Source organism: Netta rufina (assembly GCF_964035555.1).
Source record: "Netta rufina genome assembly, chromosome: 1".
NCBI lineage: Eukaryota > Metazoa > Chordata > Aves > Anseriformes > Anatidae > Netta > Netta rufina.
Genome location: NC_140123.1, coordinates 7,329,948 through 7,353,447, shown reverse-complemented (window position 1 = coordinate 7,353,447; position 23,500 = coordinate 7,329,948). Strand labels below are relative to the sequence as shown.

The window sequence follows — 23,500 nt, the reverse complement described above, 5'->3', positions numbered from 1 at the left end:
ATGTAGTCTGTAATCCAAATCAGATCACTTTGCAGGGTTGGGACCATCACTTATAGGGGATCAATGTCACTCAGTTGCAGTACTTAAGGGGTGAAGGTCTATCTTACCTTCTTTGAAGACTTCAATACATATTAGGAAACCTATCCTGCCAAAATTATAGGTTCAGAAGAGTTCTGGGGGCGATTTATTAGTTGCACATACAGGTCTTCTGAAATGTGAGTAAAAATTGTGACCTTGTAAGGAGTATCTTTTGCAGTTTTGCCTGCAGTTATAGAGCAATTTTACTCTGAAAAGGTCATCAAGAAACTGTCCTCCTGCTTACTGAAATAAACTTCCTGTTGCTATACCAAATAATCCTGATTTTCACAGACTACCCAAGGCCAGGTTTGGTTTTATATTCCAGAATACATCCCAAGTAGCAACCCTCTTCTCTTTTTTTATAAAGGTTGACAGTTTTCTTTTATAGCTTTGTACTCAAATGTAGTTGTAAAGAGGAATTTCAAGCCATTTGCTTCAACTGTTTTTTTAACATTAAAAAAAAAAAAAGCAGGAAGAGAAACAAAATAAAAGAAACAAACAGAACAAGCAATGCAAAGTAAAAGGACTCTAATGAAAGCAGTAACTTACTGTAGCTACTTTCACTATCGCTGGCATTAGAAGAAACATGTTCTGCAAGAACAGTACAGCAAATTAAAGAACATAACCAAGCACCATAGAGCCGCAGAAACTCAAAAGAACTGCCACAGTCATGCAAAGGTAGTTGTGCAGAGAGGAAATAAAAACTATACAGTAACATCACCTGAAAATCTTAGATAATTTACACAGTTAAAATGAAAGCTTTCTCTCTAGTGGAGTTTCAGAAAGAGATTTTACATTATCTAGTGATATGCATCATGGCAAAGCCATGTCATTTCTTGATGAGACAATGATATCTCTTAAAATTTAATTTCAAAGTACAGTATGATCCAGTTGCATCTCACTGGATGACTCGGCTAAATTCACGAAACCTGAGTGTCTGTTCATGTTATTCGTCTAAACTAAAAGAGATCTGTCTCCAGCATTCATCACTTTGCACTATCCCAAGGGGTTAACAAAGTGACATGAAAGTGGTTTTGGTGTCCAGTACTGCAACTGTTTATCTTAACCTGTCCCAAACAAACAAACAAAAATAAATAAAAAAAAAAAAGGAAGAAAGATTTTTTTTTTTCTTCAGACAGCCTCAGAATTTAATACTTCTAAAGTATAAAAATCTTTACCAGACTAGTCTGCATGGGTGAATAAGAACATAAGAATTATCACAGTGGGATACACTAGTGATTTGACAATTCTGGTGTCCTTTTTCTATTATTACATTACTTAAAGAAAGGTGCAGTCTATAGCATATGAAGTGGTTGTTCCAAGTGGTTATTCAGTCAGCAGGCTGATTATCATCAGTCAGATCATGCTTTATGGTCTCCAGGAGGTCTTCAGATTCACATTAAACAGTAGTTTTAATAGTACCTCTGATAGAAAAACTTTGCAGATGAACTATCTTTTGACAGTCGAAAATTTTCAGCTGGATCAGGGCATTTGGAAACAAATGCTATAATGGCTATATCGTGGGGAGCTGCCCTGGGTGAATAAGAATGAGAAACGGGTGGTTAAATGGTCAATGGGTACAAATAAGTCACCTCCTGACAAACACCAGGAACCAAAATTAATCCAATATTTGGCACTTATCCACTGGCCAGATTAGCCTGTGGGTCACCCACAGTCTTCAACTGCCTCTAGATGTTCCCAGTGAAAAACGGTAAACCATAAAAGTCAAGAATCCACTGGGGTGAACCCAAAGTAGACCACACGTGGAGGATGAGCATAGGAACTGTGCCAAGACCATCCCTTCTCTGCAAGCTGCTGCGTTCCCCCACATACACATCTAATGGCTGGGGTTCATAGCATGGGACTGACAGAGCTTGAGGAGCAGCTGAAACGAGAATGGATGATATCTGATAAAAGTAATAATTGAAAAATTTGGTCTTTGTCATAGTTAGAAGCTTCAAAACATTAGACTTATATTTTAAACAAAACCATGTATTGAATTTCGGACATTTCATAGCAAATTAACAGGGACTGCCTCAAACCATTATGCTATACAGGGCCCTGAAAATTTTTATTAAACACGAACAAATATCCTTCCTAGCAATAACTGTCATTAAAAACTATATCTTAGTTTAATATCAGTGAAAATTGGATGGGGCTAGAATGTCAGAGGCATGTCAGTAATTGAAAGGTAGCTGTAATATTAATAGAGAAACTAGAGCCTATATAATACCTCTGTGCTACTTTTCCCCTAACAATTTGCAGAATTTAGTTATCTCCTTTCAGGTGTCTGGATGTTATGAAGATTCATCTTTCTAAGGACACAGATATTCAGGAGAGTTTAGCAAATCAGAAATATTCTACTTCTTTTTAGGCAAGGAAAGTTCTCCCTTTGTTCCTAGTGAACTACTATAGCACTTTCCTTGAAGAAACAGAATGTTAAAATTCAGGTGTCAGTAACATTTGCTGTCTATCACTGAGAAAATTGGTCTTGTAGAACTGTTCTTCACACAAGAGAAGAAGCTTTCATCTTTAAATGGTGAGATACTTTATGGCTTAAACAGAAACCATTAAAATGTTCCATAAAAAAATCAACCAGGAACTGAATAATCTGTAAAACTGTGTGCATGGATGCGCATTCCTGTAATTAAAAAGCAAATACAAAACAGTAGGTGATGCAGTGTCAACATTCACATACATTTTGCTTCAATTACTTGGCACTTAAGAAAAAGAATAAGAACTGAAGGAAGAAGCAGCCAAACACATGCAAGTGCCATATTGTTTAAATTATTTAGGTCTGGATACAGCATGTAACGTAGCTATTTATATAGAAATCAGCTGCAAATATTTCACTCTGTACAATTTTTCTGGTCTAACTTTCAAGGCAACAAAATTGTTTCTTAACATTTATCTGACATGTTACACATTCTGCAATGCCAAGTCTTGAGACAGGATTACTGCATCAGAAAAAGAAATTGATTAAGGTTGCATGACAGAGAATAGGTTGCTAATGGTGAAATGGGTCCAAAATTAGCTTTGGAGAAGGCATGGTCTTCTCTAGCCTGCAAATGACTTCTTCCACTAATAACAAATGCTAATCTAAAATCCAGCAAAGTAACAAACACTCCCATGCAAGAAGCTGAAAATGCAGAAGCAACAGCATAAAATAATTTTCTATTGATCTCCTCAGGATGTGATCAAGCTAAAATGTTTAGCTTTCCCTTTGGATGGAGAGGAAGGGATTGTTGCTGAGAAGTACATTTTAGGCAGCAAAACAAGTTCTAGGTATGCTACTTTACGGAACTGCCATGATGAGAACAATAACATACTGTCAGAAACAAAAGGTGTTACTACAAAAGAAGTGAAAGTGTCTGCTTGATACGCTGTATGTTATTTAATATTGTCATGCAGAACAAAACAATTGAAACATTTTTTAAGCATTCACAGCTGGGTAACAAATAAAACTCTATCTTTTGCATGCTAGGAGTGAAGGGTCCTCAGAGAAGGAACAGAAGCCAAAACAAAACAAAACAAAAAAAGATTTACAGTGACCATTCCTGGGGACTTACTCAGAGTCTTTGTTCCATAACCGTCGTCACCTAATCCGGGGATGTCCTGCACGGAAGTCCCCAGAGAGAGCAATGAGAAAGGAAGAACAGCCGCAGAAGAGGAAGGAAGAAGTCAGTGGAATTGAAATGGATACTACCATGACTGACCATGTTGATTGAGCAATCTGGATCCCTGCTTTTTCTTTCTGAAAAAACGTTAAGCCCATGTTTTATGGGAATGCAGCCAATGAAAGAGGCAGTGACCACTACACATGGCTTTTTAGCTGTGATGAAGAAAGAACAACCCAATAAAGTCCCAGAAAAAATCCTCGGCAGAAAAAGTTAGGAGAGAATTATTAAGGAAAAAAGTGAATTCTCTGGGCTTGGAACCAGCATAGATTTTGAATAATGCTGGTTCTCTATACGTACAATTTAAGCAGGCAGTAAGTGCCTGGGGAGGTACACATTCCAAGATCCAATTTACTTCTTTAAGTTATTAGTGTAGATGCTTCATTTAGTTTTTAAACTTTCAGTGAAGCTGTCCATGGAAATCAACTTGGAGAATGTCAGAGGCACAAATGAGATTTGAGCAGAACTTTTAAAAAGTAACAGTTTAGTTCAGTATTCTAAAATAAATCACATTTGCATAATTCTGAGCCAGTTGTGATCTGGAAATATTTAATTAGAGCCAGGTTTGGGTTTTCACAGGTGCCACAATGATTTTCAAGAGCCACATATTTTTAGGAAAGTGAAGAAATATTCTTCCAAATGTTCAGGTCACTGTTTCATTCTTCTAAAAATTATTTTTCCGAGGAAGGAAGGACCAGCTGGATCCAAATTGCAGTCACACATTGGTCACAGTAGTAATACCTCTCCTGCCTGCCTACAACATGTATTTGCCTAGATGTGTGGGATACTGGTATCGTGCGTGTCACCCATTTTTCGTGCTGCATGTGACATCGTCTCCAAGAGGTTACTTACGTTCTGGATCACTTGTTTCCTGCTCACTCTGCTCCTTGCTCTTGTAGAATGGGAATTTTCGTGAAAAGATGAAGTTCTTTTTACGCTTGTCATTGAATGACTGTGAAGGAGAAAAGGCATGGGGCAAAAACAGGGACGTCTAATTGTTGTCACACTCATGCTGACAAAACAACTAGTTTGTAAAAGTGGAGAGAACTGTAGTGACTCAAATCAGTCCAAACCAAGTGGATGGGAAGAATCACAGGTGGTGAATGGTTGTGGTGAAGCCTGCAGGTTGAAGGCAAAGCCCCTGGAGACTGGATCGATTTAATTACAGAGTCTCGAATGACAAACTTCAGCTCCTTATTTGAGAGGTATTGTGTTTGACTTGCTCACATAAAGGGCTACAGATGGCTTAGCATGCTTTGAGATCAAGCCACTCATCTTTAATCATAGCAGACTGTGCACAGAATTAATGAACCAGCTGAAAAAGAATAGGCTGCAAAGAGGAAAGAGGAAGTATTTGATTTTTTTCTAGCAGGTGTGTGAATGCAGCTCTGTGACCATTACAATCATATATGATTTCATAGTGCTTTATTTGTTCTCTAAATTGGCAACTTCTTAAGTGTGTTTTAATACCTTTTTTTTTTTTGGAAAACATTAAAAAAATCACTTTATTTTCTGTTTTATGTATATATTTACTCATTAGGTTCCTCTGGATATGCTTTTAGTTTTATGTCTTTTAGAGCTGGGATTCTGCTGATAAGCATTATTACACTGCATATTGAGCAACACATATCACTATATTTCTTCAAATATGGAATTAATATGGAGGAAAATGTCCTTTTTACATGACAAAAAGTTTGGCTTAATAAACAGTTGCAAGGGTTCATGGCACATTATGATGTAAAAGTAGTATATACCTACTTGGAACTCCTATTTCAGATACTAAATGAGGAGTTAAGATCCTTGTGTAGTCAACTGACAGAAGCTGGCATTTCCAGAGGGAACCTATGCTGAGCTATAGACAGTGCTTAACTGAAGTTATCCATGTTGTCTGTCAGACAATGTCCTGTGCTGTTTCCCATACAGAACATAAGCAAAGCTCAGACTCATGATCTTGCATGTATCACCTCCAAGACAGCAGAGACTTTCTCAGCTCATTTAAAGAAACAATCTCATGTGTTTGGGATTGCTTGAACAAAAAAATATAAGCAGTATTTGTCTCCAGATCTGAAATGGAACAGATTTAGGGTTTCAGATTGTTTTTTTATTATTTTATGTTATTTCATTTTATTACATTTTGGAAGGACAACATAAAATGTAGTTTGAAATATGTATTTTTTTTTTTTAAAGATATGAAGGTAATCAGAAACTCTATTAAAATTGTTGTTTACTTGTGTCACGAAAGTTTCATGCCACTTTTACATTTCAAGCATATTTAAAGTTCAATAACTGAAAACAAAGGAAAAAAATGCACATGTAGAATAAATGATCCATGAAAATCTCTGAGTATGTAAACATTCAATGCGAAATTAATGTGGAGGTCATGCACAAATAATCCAGACAGCATGCAATTTCAAAACAAAGCAAATATGAAAGAAAGCCAGAGGTTAAAAATGTGTATGTAGGATTAAACCAATCTGTGTATGAAAAGAGGACTGACATGCACATTATATTACTTTAATGACCTAAGGATATAATTAAATTAAAATGTGTTTTCTGTGATAGTTTCTTTTACTTTTCCAAAGAAAGAAATGTAGCATGTTAACATTTCCCAAGTTGTGAAAATGATGTTTGTCATGATTCATCTCAATTTGATATAGTAATACTATAGGCATTGCACTTAAAAAGGAAAAAAATATAGATATATACACACTATATAGCACCTCACAAACAAAACAAAATAAAACAAAACATTTTTTTTAAGTGACAAACACTTCATTATCAAATGCCATTTCACTTTCAAATTAAATAGAATGTTATCAAACGGATATATAAATATGTTGTTTCACAGAGATTCTATGATAAATAACCACTTATAAATATTATCTTTCATTTTTTTCCCCAACATTCTATAGCAAAAACTTCAGAAATCCATTTTCATTGGAAGAACATATATATATTTTTTTCAAGATTATGCGTGATCTAACAGAATATTCCAAGTTAGACAATTATACTATACTGTTATATAAACTTTTTCTCCTTTTTCAGTTTAAAATTCTGGGTAGCTTGTTAAATGAGATATTGTTCGTTCAATTTGGATAATCAAAATCTGGCAATTCATAGCAGGTGACCATTATGTCCAAATGTGCTGATATCTATACCAAAAAAAACCTTTTTCTTAAAATAATGCTGACTCAGTTTATTAATATCCACATACAAATGTTTATGCATGTGTCAATACTTCTATAAATTAATCAATGTGTATATTCATGTTATTCACCACAAACACTACCACAGTGTAGTCATATATATTATATTTAAAATAATAATAATAATAATAATTGTAAAATATTATAAAAGAGTAACCTGTGTCTGGTAATGCAAACTTATTAAAATAATTAATCTTTACTTTTAACTGAATAGGCTTACTGAGCATTTATTTAATTGCACATAAAGTGCATGGTTTTTGCAAGAAACCTAAACCAGGAGCCTGGATTTTGTTTTTGTATCCAACATAAATGTGATTAAAATCAGGTTGGCAGTCTCCACTTCAAGGATATGAAACCCTGCAGACATCCAGCAACATGGTTCTTGATAGATATCATGATATATATTTGTATTGCACAGAGATATGGGGGGTGGCAAAGAGATGATAGGGAGACATACAGAATAAAGCCATGTTTTTATCAAACACACTGTGTTAAATATAGATTTTGTTTTGTTGAGAGAAGAATAGAGATCAACAGTAGATACATATTTTCTTTTTTAGGAAGATGTGTGTGAGGAATGGTGGTTTAACAATAAAAATGAGATGTATATTTTTGAGAGGTTTTATTTCTGTAAAATGGAAATTTTGAGACTGAATAAAATATTCTGGAGACAGTTTTTACAGGGTCTCCTTACTTTGCTGAAGAGCTGTGAAATGGCAACAAGATGACTGAGAGAGGTATTTGCCTGCATCTCTCAGCCTGATGTAGAAGTTGCATGCAACCGGAACTGAAATTGTGATATCAAGCTTAGGCTTGATCCAACAGTATTTATGCAGGCAGAGTTTCTGAAAGTCAGTGAAAAAGTGCCTGAAAATGGATTCCTGTGCAAGTTGCAACGTCTTTGCGTAAACATTGTAAAATTCTGTAGTGGCAAATAACTTGGTTATTTCAAGCACAGGCTTTTTTCAGACACTGTACGATAGACAGCTTTTATAACTCACTGCCATGGGTTCACACAGCCTACCACTAACCAAGGAACTGGCATTAGCAAGCACTTTGTATAGACAGGTGCCTACGATATGAAAGCAGATGAAATTTTCAAGTGCTGTTTGACAACTGAACAAACTGAAGAGGCAGGTCATTCTGCACAACACTAAATATGATGATGATTTTTTTTTTTTTACAGAAAATAAAGGGGTGGGGGAGGGGACGCTTTCACTAACCTCCTGGCTTGAATTCTTATTTTGACATTACTTAGCTATAAGCCTGTGTTTTGAAGAATCCAGAAGAAAATTGTGATCTGCATTCTTGCTTGACCAAACATCCCCAGATGGCCCCAGTTTGGTACATGCGGCTTGCAAATACAGCTTTCCTCAGTTGTGACAGACATTAAGACACTGTGTGTTTTTTGTTTATAAGAACTTCCCTTGGTATTTTTTGTGTGTGTGTGTGTGAACAACATTTTTGTATTCCAAATGCTTTCCTCTAGATGCAGCAGCCTTACAAATGTTACTCATCAGCTATTACAATAGTGTGTTTTAAAGGAAATTTTCATGTAAAGTTGAACAAACAATCCAATTTCAGAATTTGCTCTGTAGTGGTAAACATCACAAAGAATAGTGCATCAATAATTTGATGGGTGTACCATGCTGCAATTGTCAACCATTACATTGTTTATTTGATCTCCCTCCTTGTATTTTTCCCAGTACAGCTGATGTAGCCTGTACTATATTTTGTGCAGATGTGCTCTTGATAGAGGTTGTCCTCTTTGTGTTTTTCAAGAGAGTGCAATATATTGGAAAAATATTTCTTCTAATGTTCTAAAAGCTTTAAATGCAGTTAGCTAGTCTAAAAGCCATTGAAATACACTGGGAATGCTTTATTTTGGTATTTCATTCAACCAATGCTAATCCTCACTCCTAAACTGGGAACCAGTGTTAGGGCATCACCTGAGGAACAACTGCTCCAGAGCACTGGCTGTAAAATTCTTGTGTACAGAGTGCAGACAAAATTCATTTATAGGCAGATTTGAGGTAAGCTTTAGCTTAGTTTGTATGTTACATGGTTATCTGTATCAGTCTTGTTATGAGACTGGTCTTGATGTGTATATGAGAATGATGAATATTCATTCATTTTACCACTTATCTGCCACTTTTTCAAATTATTATTCTTTCCTTAATATCTGCTTTTGGCCTAACTTAAATGAAGAGTCATCATTAATACAGCATTTTACCAAAATCTGCATGATCTATTATCAACTTCAAGGCTTTTCTCTATTTTATGCACATTTTGCTCTTTAACAACATTCTTTTCCTCTGTTTGAACAGCACTTAACTTAATAAAGTTTTGGGCACTCAAGCACTGCTATATCTACATGAACTGATAGATCCCACTGCACCACAAAGTTACACTGACACCAGAATGAGAAGTTTGTGCCTGAAACAGATAATCAGTGTCATTTCTCTTTTCAAGTATATATACTACCTCTCTGCTTTTATAGTGAACTTTTTTCCTAGTAATCCAAAGTCCATGTCTCAAAAATGAATTTCTCAACAGAATCCTGTGTTAGTGTATTTTTTTTTTTCCTGTGAAAAGTGAGACATTTCTGGGTCTGGGTCATTTCTCATACAGAGAAAGCTCTTAATGACATCTGTGCAAACAAGCAGAAAGATAAACGAAGAAGTTGTTAGTGGCAAACCTAAGGCTGGCTGTATAGTGTCCATGCAGTATAATCCTTGAGACATCTATCTTTCATTCAGTCTGTGCACACCATTGTATGTTGGCAAGCAACCAATGTTAACTTCTCCATATCTATCAGATGTTGGGAGTGGGATGCCCTGTTCTGTTAAGTCCAATCATAAATTTTCTTAGACATTGCAAGTATTTGCAAATAAAAATGTCTTGTCCTACATTCATTCCTTACTGATTTTTTGCATCATGATCTGTTTTGATAACTTCGGGACTTTGGGATACTTTGTGACAGAAGAAGCTCAGGTGAAGATCTCTCTACTTGCTTAGCTTTTCTTAGAAGCTGCAGGAAGAGTTAGATCTTGGAAATTTGAAATGAAAAAGTACGAGCCTGATTAAAAACTCCATGCTGCCTAGATTTAAAAGGCAAGGGTAGTAATGTTTAATATTCATAAATATGAAATTTTACTTATCCACTTGTCAGCCAGCAACTCAATTTCAATTCCTAACAAAACAAAGGTTGAAAACAACACCAACTACCAGGGGAAGAGAAAGACTAATAGGCTTTCAAGAAAGCATGTAAAAACAGTATTTCCAATTCTGCAGACATGTTTTTAACTTCGTGCAAGGTTCGAATTACATTCAGAAGGGAGTACTCATCTGCTAATTTATATTGCATCGGTGTTGGCAGGATTGAAATGCCGATGTACAAAGCCTGAGTACGTGGCAGGCAAGGTCATGTGCGAGTACCTGAAGGTTGTACATAAAGAGAGGGCAAAGGATTTGTTCAAGCAGCAACACTGAAATTAATAGTGTGAAAATAAGAAAGGGCAAAGCTCCTTGACGGTAAAATCAATTTGGGTGTAGAATAATCTGCCCCAAGGGAAGCAGAAAAGCCTAGATCATTTTTCACATTTAAAAACAAATCTACCAGTCTTAAGTACTACAGGGAATAACACTGCAATGCTGGGGGAGAAACTGAAAGAGGGGTGATGGGAAAAGAGCCAAACAGTGAGCCTCTGCTAGCTCACATGCCTGTGCTTCTTGAGGAGCTGCTTACAGCCCAACACCATGGAGCTGTACCTGAGCCCACATCAGCTTTCACCCAGCCTGACTCACAGGCTGGGTGAAGGTCTCTTCCTCTGCTTTCTTAAGGCTGTCTCTGGAGCTAGAAAGTTGTTTGATGTTTGGCAGTGTTGTCTGATTCTTCTATCTTTTTTTTTTTTTTTTTTTTAATTTATTTCCCATAGTAACTTTCCCTCTTAGAGCTGATGCACTACCTCAGCTATAGATCCTGCTGATAAACCTTTGTACACGTCAACCTGTCTCAGCACCGTTCGTGCAACAGCAATGATGATGAGAGAGTCTCAGAGATCAACAATCATATTACTATGGACTTGGCAGACTTTTGTGACCATCTGATTGCCTGCCCAGGCCCACAGCTTTCCACAGGGAACATTTCAGTACCTCTGTCAACTCAACCTTCATTCCTCAGTTTTGACCAGATATTTTCTCAAACCTTTTTTTTTAAACCCTAATTGCCATTTAACTGCTGGTGCTTCCTCACATTTGAAAATGAAACTGAGGATTTTGGTCACTCCTATGCAATCTTTTGAGTTAATTCACTAGTAAATAAAACTGCAGAAGATGTTAGTTAGCTAATACAGTATAAACAACACAAAACCTGCTCCTTTATCACTATTCTTTGTAATTTATCATTTATTACCATGGCTATAAACTACTATATAAAATTTTCTTTTGCATAAACAATGGGCTAAATAAGGACCTTTGTTACACTTCTTTTGTAAAATAGTAGTGGAGAAGGATTTACAATACCTACATGCCTTCAGACCATTCACTGAAAGCTAATCAGAGCAGACTTACTTTGCAACTGCCCTTTTGAGTTAAAAGGAGGTAGGTGACTGGGGTAGCAGACTGAATGATGGCAAAGATCTCACTCAGGAGACAGTCATATCAGGTTCATTACTTTCATTTAAAATGTTTATATGTTTGAGCTTTACAGCTAAAAAACATACAAAATAAAGTGATAGGCAAGCAAAACCAAAGTCTCTGTAAGAGACTGGTGCAAGGCTTGTGCAGGAAGTTCATCTCCCATATATTCCAGTAATGCACCTCATACTGGCAGTCTCACAGATGGAATATCAGATTAAATGGACTTTGGATTTGACCCAGTTTGGCATTTCCTGTGTTCCTATAACCTTCAAAACATGGCCTGTGAGTCACAAAGTCAATCAGCATTAAATGGCTTGAATTTGAGTGAGACAGAAATAAAGATGTGAAATATGGAGACCGTAACATCTTGGTGAGCATTAACGCTTAACTCCACTCTTCTAGAGTTCTTTGTGAATATTTTTCTGTTTCTAATTCCTTGAATCTATTGCCAACACTATCCATTTTTATTTTTGAACCACTGGAATGCAGTTCCTGAGGTGCTTTTCAGAAGAATAGCCAAACAGCTATGAAATTACCTATACATACATGCAGATCTCCTACCATTTGATTCAGGGCATTAGACAACAAGCTATAAAAATAGCACACATATGAAGTTAAACTCAGCACAAATTTCTGCTGGAACAGCTTAGAAGAAAAGCAATTAACGCTCAGCTGTAAACTTAGGTATTCTATCTGTGCTAGCAAATTTTCACCCTCTTGTATTTAATCTGTGACCAATTTAAACTTTTTAACCCTTATGTCAGCAACTCTCCAACTTTCCTTTTACCTAAGCAGGATGGCACAGTTTTATAGTGGCACAGAAAACACTTATTGATATTCTTATTCCTAACATTGCGGCCACCTAAGAAGCAGTGTTATCTCATAAATAAACTTCACACAATTATCAGGTTGAAAATCTATGAGATTAATGTATTTTAATTGCTCATTAACTGCAGAAATGACTCCACCAGTATTTCTTTGACTGATAAGCTGCCAACAAGCAGCAATATTTTTGACCATCTGGATATAGTTCAACGCCAAAACCTTTGTTCTCACATTTGAAACTCTATTCAATTAAGCTTACAAATTTTAGACATTTATAGTCTGTATTTCTCAATGAAATGAAAAATGGCTTTTTTTTTTTTTTTTTAAATGGCTTTTTAAAAAAATGGCTTTTAATGGCTTTTTTTTTTTAAAAAAAAAAAAAAAAAGATTTTTTCCACTGGATTATAAAAGAAAGCTATTAGAATATATTTCTTCACTTCAGGTGTGTAAAAGCCTCAAATTTGACCTGACAGTGTTTTCCACAGTTCCTCGAACTGTTTCATCACTTTAAAGAAAAAGCGCGTTCCTTAAGGCATGCCAGTTCCCTGCTATAATCAACAATGCTACAGAGGAATAAATCAAAACTGAGGGCTTGTTTTCATTTACTTCCATTTGTGATCACAACACAACAGGCATTACTATTAAATTAATGTAAGTTTTTGTAGAGTGCCTCAGCATACCCTGGAGCAACAAGACAATATACAGTTAAATTTTCCTGGCTATGTGTTGTTTTACCAACTGAATTTCATTTGATTGCTTCAGCACGTGAGTGAACTAGATGCTGATAACTGCAGTATTTCCAATGTCCCTTGCAGAAATGCTGAACAAAATGTGTTTGGCTCAAGGGGAATGAACAGGGCAGCCCACTAATATGGGCTTAGGTCAAAACAGATGAGCCTGGCAACAGCTCCAGCTGTCGTGAAATGTGAAGACAGGACTATGAAGGAGGTGAAAATGTGTGGAAAGGCAAGTACAGATGGACAAATGAGCCCCATCTTTCCTCTGCCATGGGGAGGAGCAGCCTTCTCCAAGATACGGGCTGCAGAAACAGTGCTGAGATCTAATTCTTTTACGACCTCCACTGGTACCCCCATTTCTGAGGTTGTGCAGCCTCTGGCAGAACTTAAATACAACAAAGAAAAAACTGGAAGCAAGACAACATCAGAACAATATAAAGAGCTTACTGCTCCTCTGCCCTGCACTGGAAAGCTTCACAACAAATTTCTGAAGAGCAGCTTCAGACCTACTAATGCCTTGTGCCAATACAAAGTCTTTGTGCAGAAAATACCTCTGCTCAGCAATTTTCTTCTAATACTTTTCAACAGCCTTCTTTGGCTCCTTATGAAGACCTACCTAGAGGTCATATGGGTTGTAAGAGGAATTTTTGCAACATGGTTTCACATGGCTTTTTTATTCTTGTCATTCATTTCCATTTTGTCATAGAGGAAGCATTCTTGAATGCTTGCTGAAGGGTAACAGCTAAAATTCAATATTGCAGAAACAAAGCTTTTGTAAAAGATTTTATGTCAATTAGTAATGGAGATATAAAACCAGAAATTTTATGACATGACTGATTTCCAAAGTTTATTTTAAGAAGCAAACATGAAAATTTGTTCTTATTCTCTGGTTACAGCAAAGCAAATTTCAATCATTCTCAGACGGGGGAGTGTACAGTAAAATACTGATTCATAGCTCCTAAAAGAAATGACATGCAGAATGATTTTCTATAAAAAGCTTGCTTCTGAGTAGAAGGGGGTTTTCTTGTCTGTAGTTTTTTCCACCTATAGCTCTACAATTAAAGAAGTTCAGGATCTTGCACCGTCTTTGCAGCAACAGCATAGTTTTTACTGACACCGCAGGAGCTATACACTGGGCTGAGCAGGGAGCTTACCCCCACGTATTTCTAGATAGCTTCATCTATGGACCCAAACGTATCCAAGCATTTACATTTTACACTTGGAAAAGTGGTGCCAGAAGACTTTATGCAGACTATCTGTCTTCACAGAATCACAGAATTGTAGGGGTTTGACGGGAGCTTGAGAGATCATCGGGTCCAACCCCCATGCCAAAGGCCAACACCCCTGAGCAGGCTACCCAGGTAGGCGTCCAGATGGGCCTTGAATATCTCCAGAGAAGGAGACTCCACAACTTCCCTGGGCAGCCTGTTTCAGTGCTCCGTCACCTTCACTGTGAAGAAGTCCTTTCGCATGTTGGTGCGGAACTTCCTGAGCTCCACCTTGTGGCCATTACCCCTTGTCCTGTCCCCATAAACCACTGAAAAAAGGTTGGCCAAATCCCTTTATCTCCCACATTTCAGATATTTATAAACATTGATGAGATCCCCTCTGTCTTCTTTTCTCCAGGCTGAACAGACCCAGGTCTCTCAGCCTTTCTTCATAGGGAAGATCACCTCCCTTGACCTGGTGGCCACACTCCTTTTAATGCATGTCAGGATCCCATTGGCCCTCTTGGCCACGAGGGCACACTGCTGGCTCATGTTCAACCTGTTGTCCACCAGGACCCGCAGGTCCTTCTCCTCAGAGCTCCTCTCCAGCACGTTGTCCCCCAGCCTGTATTGATACGTCTGGTTGTTCCTTCCCAGGTGCAGAACTCTACATTTGCTCTTATTAAACCTCATTTGATTTCTTCCTGCCCAAGTTATTAGTACCTCTTTTTATTAGGTTATTAGTAGCATTTTTTTTTTTTCCACTGCAACTACTAGTGCAAAGATCAGTCCAGAAGAAATGGCAGAGATGATTAAGTTAGCTCTGAAACTGCATAGTCTGGATACAGCCCTGTGGTCCTTAACTTTGGATTATTGTATCTGATCAAGATTAAATGGATAAAGCTGTCATGCCTTGTCCTTGTCATGCCACAGCCTCATGGAGAACTGAAGAGTGATAACTGTCTCACTGTGCATTATAATGGCTGCTCTGTGCTTTAGAAGGGCACCCAGCTAAGGCTCACAGAAACAGGATTTATTGCATCTGACTTTGAACAGGTACACTGTAGGTGCCTGTGGTAAAGACAGTGACCCCAGGCTCACTTTAGGCAGTGGTTGACCACATCTCTTTCAGGCAGCAGAGACAGGCTGGGGTTCTGGACCATGAAGAAAGAAAGAGCTCTTTAATATGGTAAAGAGCTCTTTAATATGGTATTTTTGAGTTGGAGAAATATTAATTTATGAGACAGCAAATTCATTTTATATAAAGACCAGCTAATATTTTACAATGTTTATATAATTGTCCCAACATCATGTGTAACTAATATTTCTGCAGGAAGTCATATTTAAAGCTTTCTAGACATTCAGGCAAAATTGTCTGATGGGTAGAAGCCAAGCTAAAACATTATGACCCATCTCTGCTATTTACATCTTTTCTGGAAGTTTATAAATAAATGCCTAATCAACGCATATTTTAGCTAGAAATTATCACCTTAAACAAATTATTTTTAATATCAGTAGGTGTCCAATAACTGTTTGGTGCTGAGACAATAAAACATTTTTCTTTGGGGAAAATTGTGATGTGTTTGTTGGGGTGTTATTGAAGACCCATTTTGTTTATACAGTCAGGGCCACACTGTAGCATTCTGGATGCTAAATGTTATGAGGAATGATAAGTTATTAGGAATCAGATCAGCTCATAACAAAATATTTTATTCTATTTTATTTTTAATGCAACTGAATAAATCTAACAGTCCTTAGCAAAAACATATACTAGGGCTCAGGCCAGCTTCTCTACTGCATTTAATGGGAAAGGTTTTTTTGCCTTCAGCACACTGGAAACATGACATAATGGACCTAAAACAGAAAACTAAATCAATTGATACTGCAAGTGGAAGCAGCATCAAGGAATGGAAAAACAAACAAAAAACCCTAAAATTTAATTACACAACAAAGTTGGACTTTACATTTCAAATGCTCAGAATTAGTCAGAATTGACAGAATAGGCCTTACAGGAAAACTGTAATCTCCTACAGCCTTCTGCTAATAAAGGATTATCTACATTTTAACAAAGGCTGGCTAAAAAAAATTTGGACTGAACTAAAGTGCTTTGACAGTCACAGTGCAGAGTAAGCAGCAGAATCATGAATTTTCATGATCTCATCTGGGATCACATTAGTGGGACATATATCTGCAGGACAAGGAGGTTCAGTAAATGCCCATAGCCCCTGGTCCTTGCCAGGGCTATGCTGCAGGCTCGTCTGTGCCTTGTGTCCATCCCACCTTGCCTTGCTGATTTTGTGTCTAGGTTCAATTTTGGACGTGGAAAGTTGATATGGACTTTTCTGGGAGCCACAGGGCTGTGGACCAACCTGGATTGTTGCCACCAGATTTGATGTTCATGCTGTGGGACTGCCTTGACACCCCGTGGAGCACCTTTCTCCTGATGTACCCTGCCACCATCAGTCCTTTTCTGGGTAGGTTTTTGTGCTCCAGATGATATCCTTGGTAGCTGAGATCTGACTACAGCTCACTCTGCCCTCTTTAGCACATTTTTAAAAATAGCAGTAAGTATAGAAATAGAACAACAACACTGCAGCTGCATTATTCACTGGCTGCTCCTCACAAATTACAGCAGTGTCAATCTAGAAAAAAATATAAAACTACTGGATTATGCAGGCTAAAAACAGACACAGACAGACTGCTGCTAGGCACCTTGCTCCCAGGCATACGTACCTCAAATTTCTGAAGATTACAGCTGTACAAATCAATGCTCCTTTTTTAGGCAGTTGTAGGAATACCAGTTGGAGATCAAGTTTTAGCTGAACTGAGCACTTACTCCAGTAAGAGTACTCAGATTTCTTTGAATCCCCCCACAAGCAGCCTTCCCCATTAGAAAGAAACAAGAAAGTAGAAAGACTGGTGGAGCAGAGGTAAGTCAGGCCAGATTGGCAAGAAGAGAGAAATCTGGCTGAGACTGAGAATAAAGAATGTTTAATTGTGTGTCAGTGCCTACGCCACCTTCAGTAACCCTCCTTCATATCATCCTTGCAGGTAGGAGTATACTGCTTCATTTTTGTTCAAGCTCTCTTCTTAGTAAATTGCTCCACCTGTGAACCCACACGTTCTGTTGTTTGACACGTCCATTGTCTTTTTCTCAGCATCAGTTGCTATTTTCTGACCACAAAATTTAGAAGAGGAAAAAAAAGGCAGACTCCCTCCTTTTCTCTTTTCATACATTTACAGATATACATACACATCAAGGTGTACAGAAATGTTATTGCCAATCCAGCATCTCTCCTTTCACTACCATTTAGCTGCTGACTTGAAGGTATTCCAAAAACAAACATGAGGAAGGAAAGGAAGGAACTGTGTGGATTACTTTATAAGGAAAACCTTATGAGTACATTTTTTTTTTTTGGATATGTGCTGAGAGACTGGAAGAGGCATGAATTTGTTTCTTTGGGAAATAAAATTGCTTATTTACCAATAAAAAACATTCTGGAGTCACTGGCTAATTAAGGGGTGAAATGAAAAGGCATATAGTATTTAAAAAAAATAAAAAAAATTCTGTTTAACTATTTTTCTGTTTTACCTAAACTTTATGCTTCAGGATAGTTCAATACTTCTCAGGGACAAGAAACGTCCATGAATATTAGAAAAAAAATGAGATGTTGATAAAGGTCTTTCCAAGAGCCACAGTTTCTGCTATAAAAATATTTTCAAGAGACAGTCAAGAAAGTGTATATAATCTGACAGTGAGAAAAGCAAGAGATGCTATTTCTGTCTCCTGAAAGACTGGTTGTAATTACAACAGTTAAGAAAAAAGTAGATTACTGGCTTGTCTCTTTCTCTTCTGTAATATTTCTGTCATTGTTTGGCATTCTTTTAATTCAGTAAAAATCTGAAAAGCCCTCAGCCACTGTAGGTTTTAGTATTAATAAAACAAAGTCTGCTCTTGCTAAGCCTGAAGCTTGTGGTAGGCATAATTACTAAGAGTTCAGTATGCTGCTTTGATAGATACTACTCCAGTAGCTTCCTTCAATATAAACATTTTATATAAACCTTTGTGCTGCTCATTTTCCACTGGTTATCCGTAGACCAGTTGGCCCCATAGACTGAGAGAGCATGTGTTTAGGAAATGAACTATTTTAATTTAAATTCATTTGTGCTTTTGCAAGTTTGAACCTTTAAGGTAACCAGTATCCTGGAAATGCTGCCCTTTGCTGCAGTAACATAGAGCAGCCTTTGGGAATTTGGTGGATGGCCTGGTTGTTTTGATATGACACCCATGTTATTTAACAACTGGAAAAAGCTGTGAAGATCATTACTTCATTATGTAGATGAAGCTAGAGAATGAACTTGTTCAACCCAACTGAGGCACGATCAGTGTTTGAGTAAATGAAGCTGTTTATATCAGTCTTGTATTATTTTCCTTATTATGTAGGTGATAGCATTTCTGACTGATTTGATATCTTTAAAAACATTAGTAGGATCTAGGAACCTGATGATTTTTTTATTTTTTTTTAATTTAACATGAGCTGTACTAATGTTTCATTTGCTGCTTATACAATAAATGATATATCTGAAACTGAACAAGTAAGTTTATTTTGCTCTAGGTGAAGGGACTAGAAAACAAGACTTAAAAGGAGCAGCTGAGAGAATTCAAGTCTATTAGTCTGGAGAAGAGGAAACTGAAGGGAAACCTGATCGCTCTATGACTAACTGAAAGGAGGTTGCAGTGAGTTGGGTGTAGTCTTTCTTCTCAGGTGACAAGTGATAAGATACGAGAAAATGGTCTCAAGTTGTACCAAGGGAGGTTTAGATAGGACATTAGGAAAAAATTCTTCATGAAACAGTGGTCAAGCACTGGAAAAGGCTGCCCAGGGAGTCCCCATCCCTGGAGGTATTTAAGAGATGTGGATGTGGTCCTACGAGACATGGTTTAGTGATGGGACTTAGTAGGTCAGGTGGATGGATGGACTTGGTGATCTTGAAGGTCTTTTCCAACCTATATGATTCTATGAAAAGTAGATATGTTGGGTTAAGCCAACAGAGATCTACTTAGCCCAGGAACTTTTTCCCCTCTTATAACCTCCCTGCTTCATGAAAAGAACAATTAGTATGTCCTGAGCTACATGAACACAGAGTTGAAAGTTGTCACTAGATCCACTGCTTGAAAACTTATCTAATTCCTTTTTAATTTATTTATGCTTTGTACATAATCCTGTTGTGATGGGCATCAGAATTTAATTTTGCATTGTACAAAAAGGTACAAAGGCCCAATTGTACTAAGGCCTGATTTAAACTCAAGACCATAAGATTTCACTAGTGCTCTCTAACTGAGTTTCACATTCCCTGTTTTTGTATTCATCCTGATTGTTTATGTTTTCTAATCCACAAGCCATGGACTGGAGGATTCTAATGAAATGAATTGAAAGTGGTATAAATATTCTAAATCATACTTAAAAAAATACTAGTAACTTTCTATATGAGGTAACACACTCAAGTTTGATTAGAAAAAGAGGAAATTTGGGGCCTTTGAAGAGGTTATCCTTTATCTATTCACAACTTAACAGGTTTATCAACTGTATTGCTGAGTGTTCTTAAACACCTTCTTAATGAGACACAAGAACCCAACCAACAAATGTCACACAGTCTATAATACTGCGTTTTTATCATATCTCTGAATATGGGATTAAAAATAAGGTACAAACAAATGAAAACACATAAGACTTGAAGCTGGTAAAATATCCAGACAATTCATATTTTAAAATCAAAGAGAGAATTTAGCTCAAAGAATTTTTTTTCACTCTCTCATAAAGAAAAAAAGTCTTCTGTGGCTTATTAGCTCTTAAGCATTGCTTCTATAAGGAAAGAAAGTATTTGGGGCTACCAAGATAATTCATATAAAAACACAATACTATGAACCTTCTACCTGTGCAAAATGTTGAAGCAGTTTCTGTATTCAGTTATTTATTTATTTATATTTTAAAAGTTTCCATGCATATCCCCTGGCCAAATTTAGAAACATCACATGAAATGCTATTCTCCCAATTTCATCTTTAGGGTAAATTAAACTGGAAGGAAATTTCTCTCACTTGTCCACATGTACATATGAGCTCAAAGGTGCAACAGACACTCATAAGCCCCTTCCTATCTGAATTTTAGTTTGATTTCCAAACAGAAGAGTTCTTCTGGGCTTACTGCAGCCTTGTTTAGCTGTGCTGAATTTCTACCAGATTAAAAAAAAAAAAAAAAAAAAGTAAAACATGCCCTGTTAGACAGCTTATGTCACTTCTTTTTGAACACTGAAAGACTAAATGGAAATGCTGATCACAGACCCACGCATACATATATGTGTATGCAAACACCATATTTTACATGATGGTGCTTAGTTTAACTGTGGACACTTTTACCCTTTATGCTCTTTCAAATACAATTCTACATTACCTTTTCCCAAAAAGTCTTGATTTTTTTTTTTTTTGTGTAGACAAAAGCAAATTTTAGCAAATACTAACAATAGAAAGTATGTTCCCAAAAGGATACAACAGTCTTGATCTGTAATTATGCAATTTATGCATACTGAAACAAACATTGATATGAAGAGCAAGAAGATTAATGTTACACTGATGACAAAAAAGGAAAAACAATTTGGGGAATCAAGAGGTAATTAAATTTTTGACAGACTCTCTTGAATAAGGACCATTAGTTATATGAATGATTTATTCCCCTAAGGTTTTGATTATATACAGGAAATAGGCATTTAACAAGTGATTTCATTGGCAATATGAAGAATATTATTTCCCAAAATAAATGATAAAGTTAATTTACAGGGTTGCAGAGAGTGGCCATTTCAAATTTAAAAATGTAGTTCTGACTCCTGAAGAAACATGATGAGATAAAGAAGTCCTTTCACAATGCTGTCTATTATGTATTTTATAGCAAGTTACTTGCATATGCAAATAATACGCAGAGCCTGAATTATGATTCCATGCACCTTATAGATCTGGAAATTTGTTTCCATTGGTGCAATTATTCTGCATTTGCATTAAACTCAGGAACTGTTGTGCATGGCAGTAAGGGAAGTATTTGCAAATTGCAACTCTGAAATATTAGTTTGCTGGCATTTGGAGGCTTGGGAAGCACTGCGCTAGGAACTGCTTCTCAATGAGAGGATCTTTTCATCCTGCTAATCTGTTATAGTCTGAAGTGAAAGGACAGGATAAAATGGAAAAAAAAATATGTATTTTTATCCTCATTACGGAATGAAAATGAAGCAAGAAGAGATTAAGAGTGAGAATTCCAAACTAGGTAGAAGACCACAAGAACTACAGGTCTGGAAGGGACCTACTGAACCACTTATTTTTTGCTCCTTTCTAGCTCCTACCTATAACTGTGTCTTCTGATCATTCAGTTTTCACCCTGAATTGTGTTTTCCGGAGCCAAATGGGACTTTTTGTTTGTGGCTTCAGAAGTACTCTCTCGGTTTTATCACTGAAGCTCTCAGTTGTAAATCCCACCCACATCAACTTTGTTTCAAAACCAAATCCCTGCAAAAGTAATATCAAGTGAATACTCTACTGCTAACATGTAAGCTATACTTAAGCAGAAAATTATACCCCCACAGCCAGTACTGTGGTCATTTTTCATGTTCAGAGTCTTGCCAGCCAGATGGTAATGTGTAAGGTATTAAATATCATACCAGTGAAAACAGTCAACTGCTGGGCACAATAAAGCTATGCTGAAGAGTGATAACAGCAGAAACGCTGCTCTGGTGAGGTAGTGCTGGTGGGAAGGTACTTGGAGATTTGGTGTTTACTAGCCCACTGTGTCTGCTGTGAAACACACCTGTGTTCAATGTCTGTCACAATTGTCAAAGCAGAATGTCCCAAAACCTAAATTTTGCTTTCAGGACTCTAACATTCAACCTTTATTTTGAGATGTAAGAGCTTTTGAAAACAGGAAATTTTTATTTCCTGCCCTGCTCTATTAAACATATATACTTCTTATTAAATCATATATTATATGATTTCTTCTTATTATATCATATATACTTCTTTTTAAAATCTACCCTCATATTATATTTCTGTCTATATATTGCTATATTGCAGACTTTTGATGCAACAACCTCAATATTTCTCATGCTGCTGAAATTTTCCCTACTCTGAAACATATGAGTACAAAGTGCAACTTCAAGAGGTTTTGTTATTTACGTACCCCTTTTGCATCAATTACACCAGGCTTCGCATTGAATTTCACCGTCTTCAAACGGGCACGCTCCTTTCTTTCAACTCTGTGGAAAAGAAAACATAAATAAGGAATCACATGTTGATTAGAGCAGTGTTTTGTATGATGCGTTTGATATCTGATCTCCTAAGACCTCTGGTGGCTTATTATGCGTGAACAGAACATCTAAAGCAAATTTTACAAACTGGGAGAGATGTCAGGTCACTTCCTCAGCCAATAGCACTTTGCTGGCAAACACAGGACTGACTTTAAGGAGCCTTAGCTCTCTTACACCAGCACTCCCTCCCAACACACAAGGAGATGTGGTAAAAGTGCATTAAGGATTTACCTTCTCTGGTTTAAGCTGTCCAGAAATTAGGCAACATTTATGGTTCTGTGGTTAGAGGAACAAAAGAGGGACAGACAGAGAATAAGCCATTCACCTCAGTGCTCTCAGATGTGTACTTTGGGGTACAACAAATTTCTCTCTATGAAGCCAACTTTTTCTTTTCCTATAGAGGAAGCTTTGATCCCTAGTTTACATAAAGGATGAACATTTAGATTGCCCAAATAAGGCAAAGTGAATCCAACCTCTTTAAAAAAAACCACAAAACACACTATAGTTTCAGGCTCACCGACAGCTTAAAAGTTATCTTAAAATACCTTACAAAACAACATGTGACACATAGCAGTGGTGAACAGTACCTAAACTCATGGCAAATGTAAACTAAAAAGGACAAAGTTTCACCTGATGGATTAAAATGTAAGAAATCAGAGTTGATGTATGTACTTTTCTCTCTCACTACACCTCATTTTCCATCTACACGATAAGATGATCTACAGTCATCTACAGGATCTACCATTTACTGGTCCAAGCAAAAAAATTCCGATCATCTGCCTAT

At 36.9% G+C, this 23,500-nt stretch overlaps 1 protein-coding gene across 8 annotated transcripts in view; it reads right to left on the bottom strand.

Annotated features, from left to right (window-relative positions):
- The window catches only part of DLG2 (discs large MAGUK scaffold protein 2), a gene marked incomplete at both ends in the record, with an annotated part of 1,073,896 nt that overhangs the window by 21,742 nt on the left and 1,028,654 nt on the right, over positions 1-23,500 (bottom strand). For 5 of the 8 annotated variants that reach the window (XM_084304814.1, XM_084304811.1, XM_084304815.1 and 2 more), the window contains 2 exons: positions 3,648-3,693; positions 22,590-22,665. In XM_084304814.1, coding sequence (XP_084160940.1) covers positions 3,648-3,693; positions 22,590-22,665 — 122 coding nt within the window. Of the gene's footprint in view, positions 1-627; positions 670-3,647; positions 3,694-4,607; positions 4,708-22,589; positions 22,666-23,500 lie in introns of all 8 variants that reach the window. The other 3 variants (XM_084304810.1, XM_084304813.1, XM_084304812.1) reach the window with 3 other exon arrangements.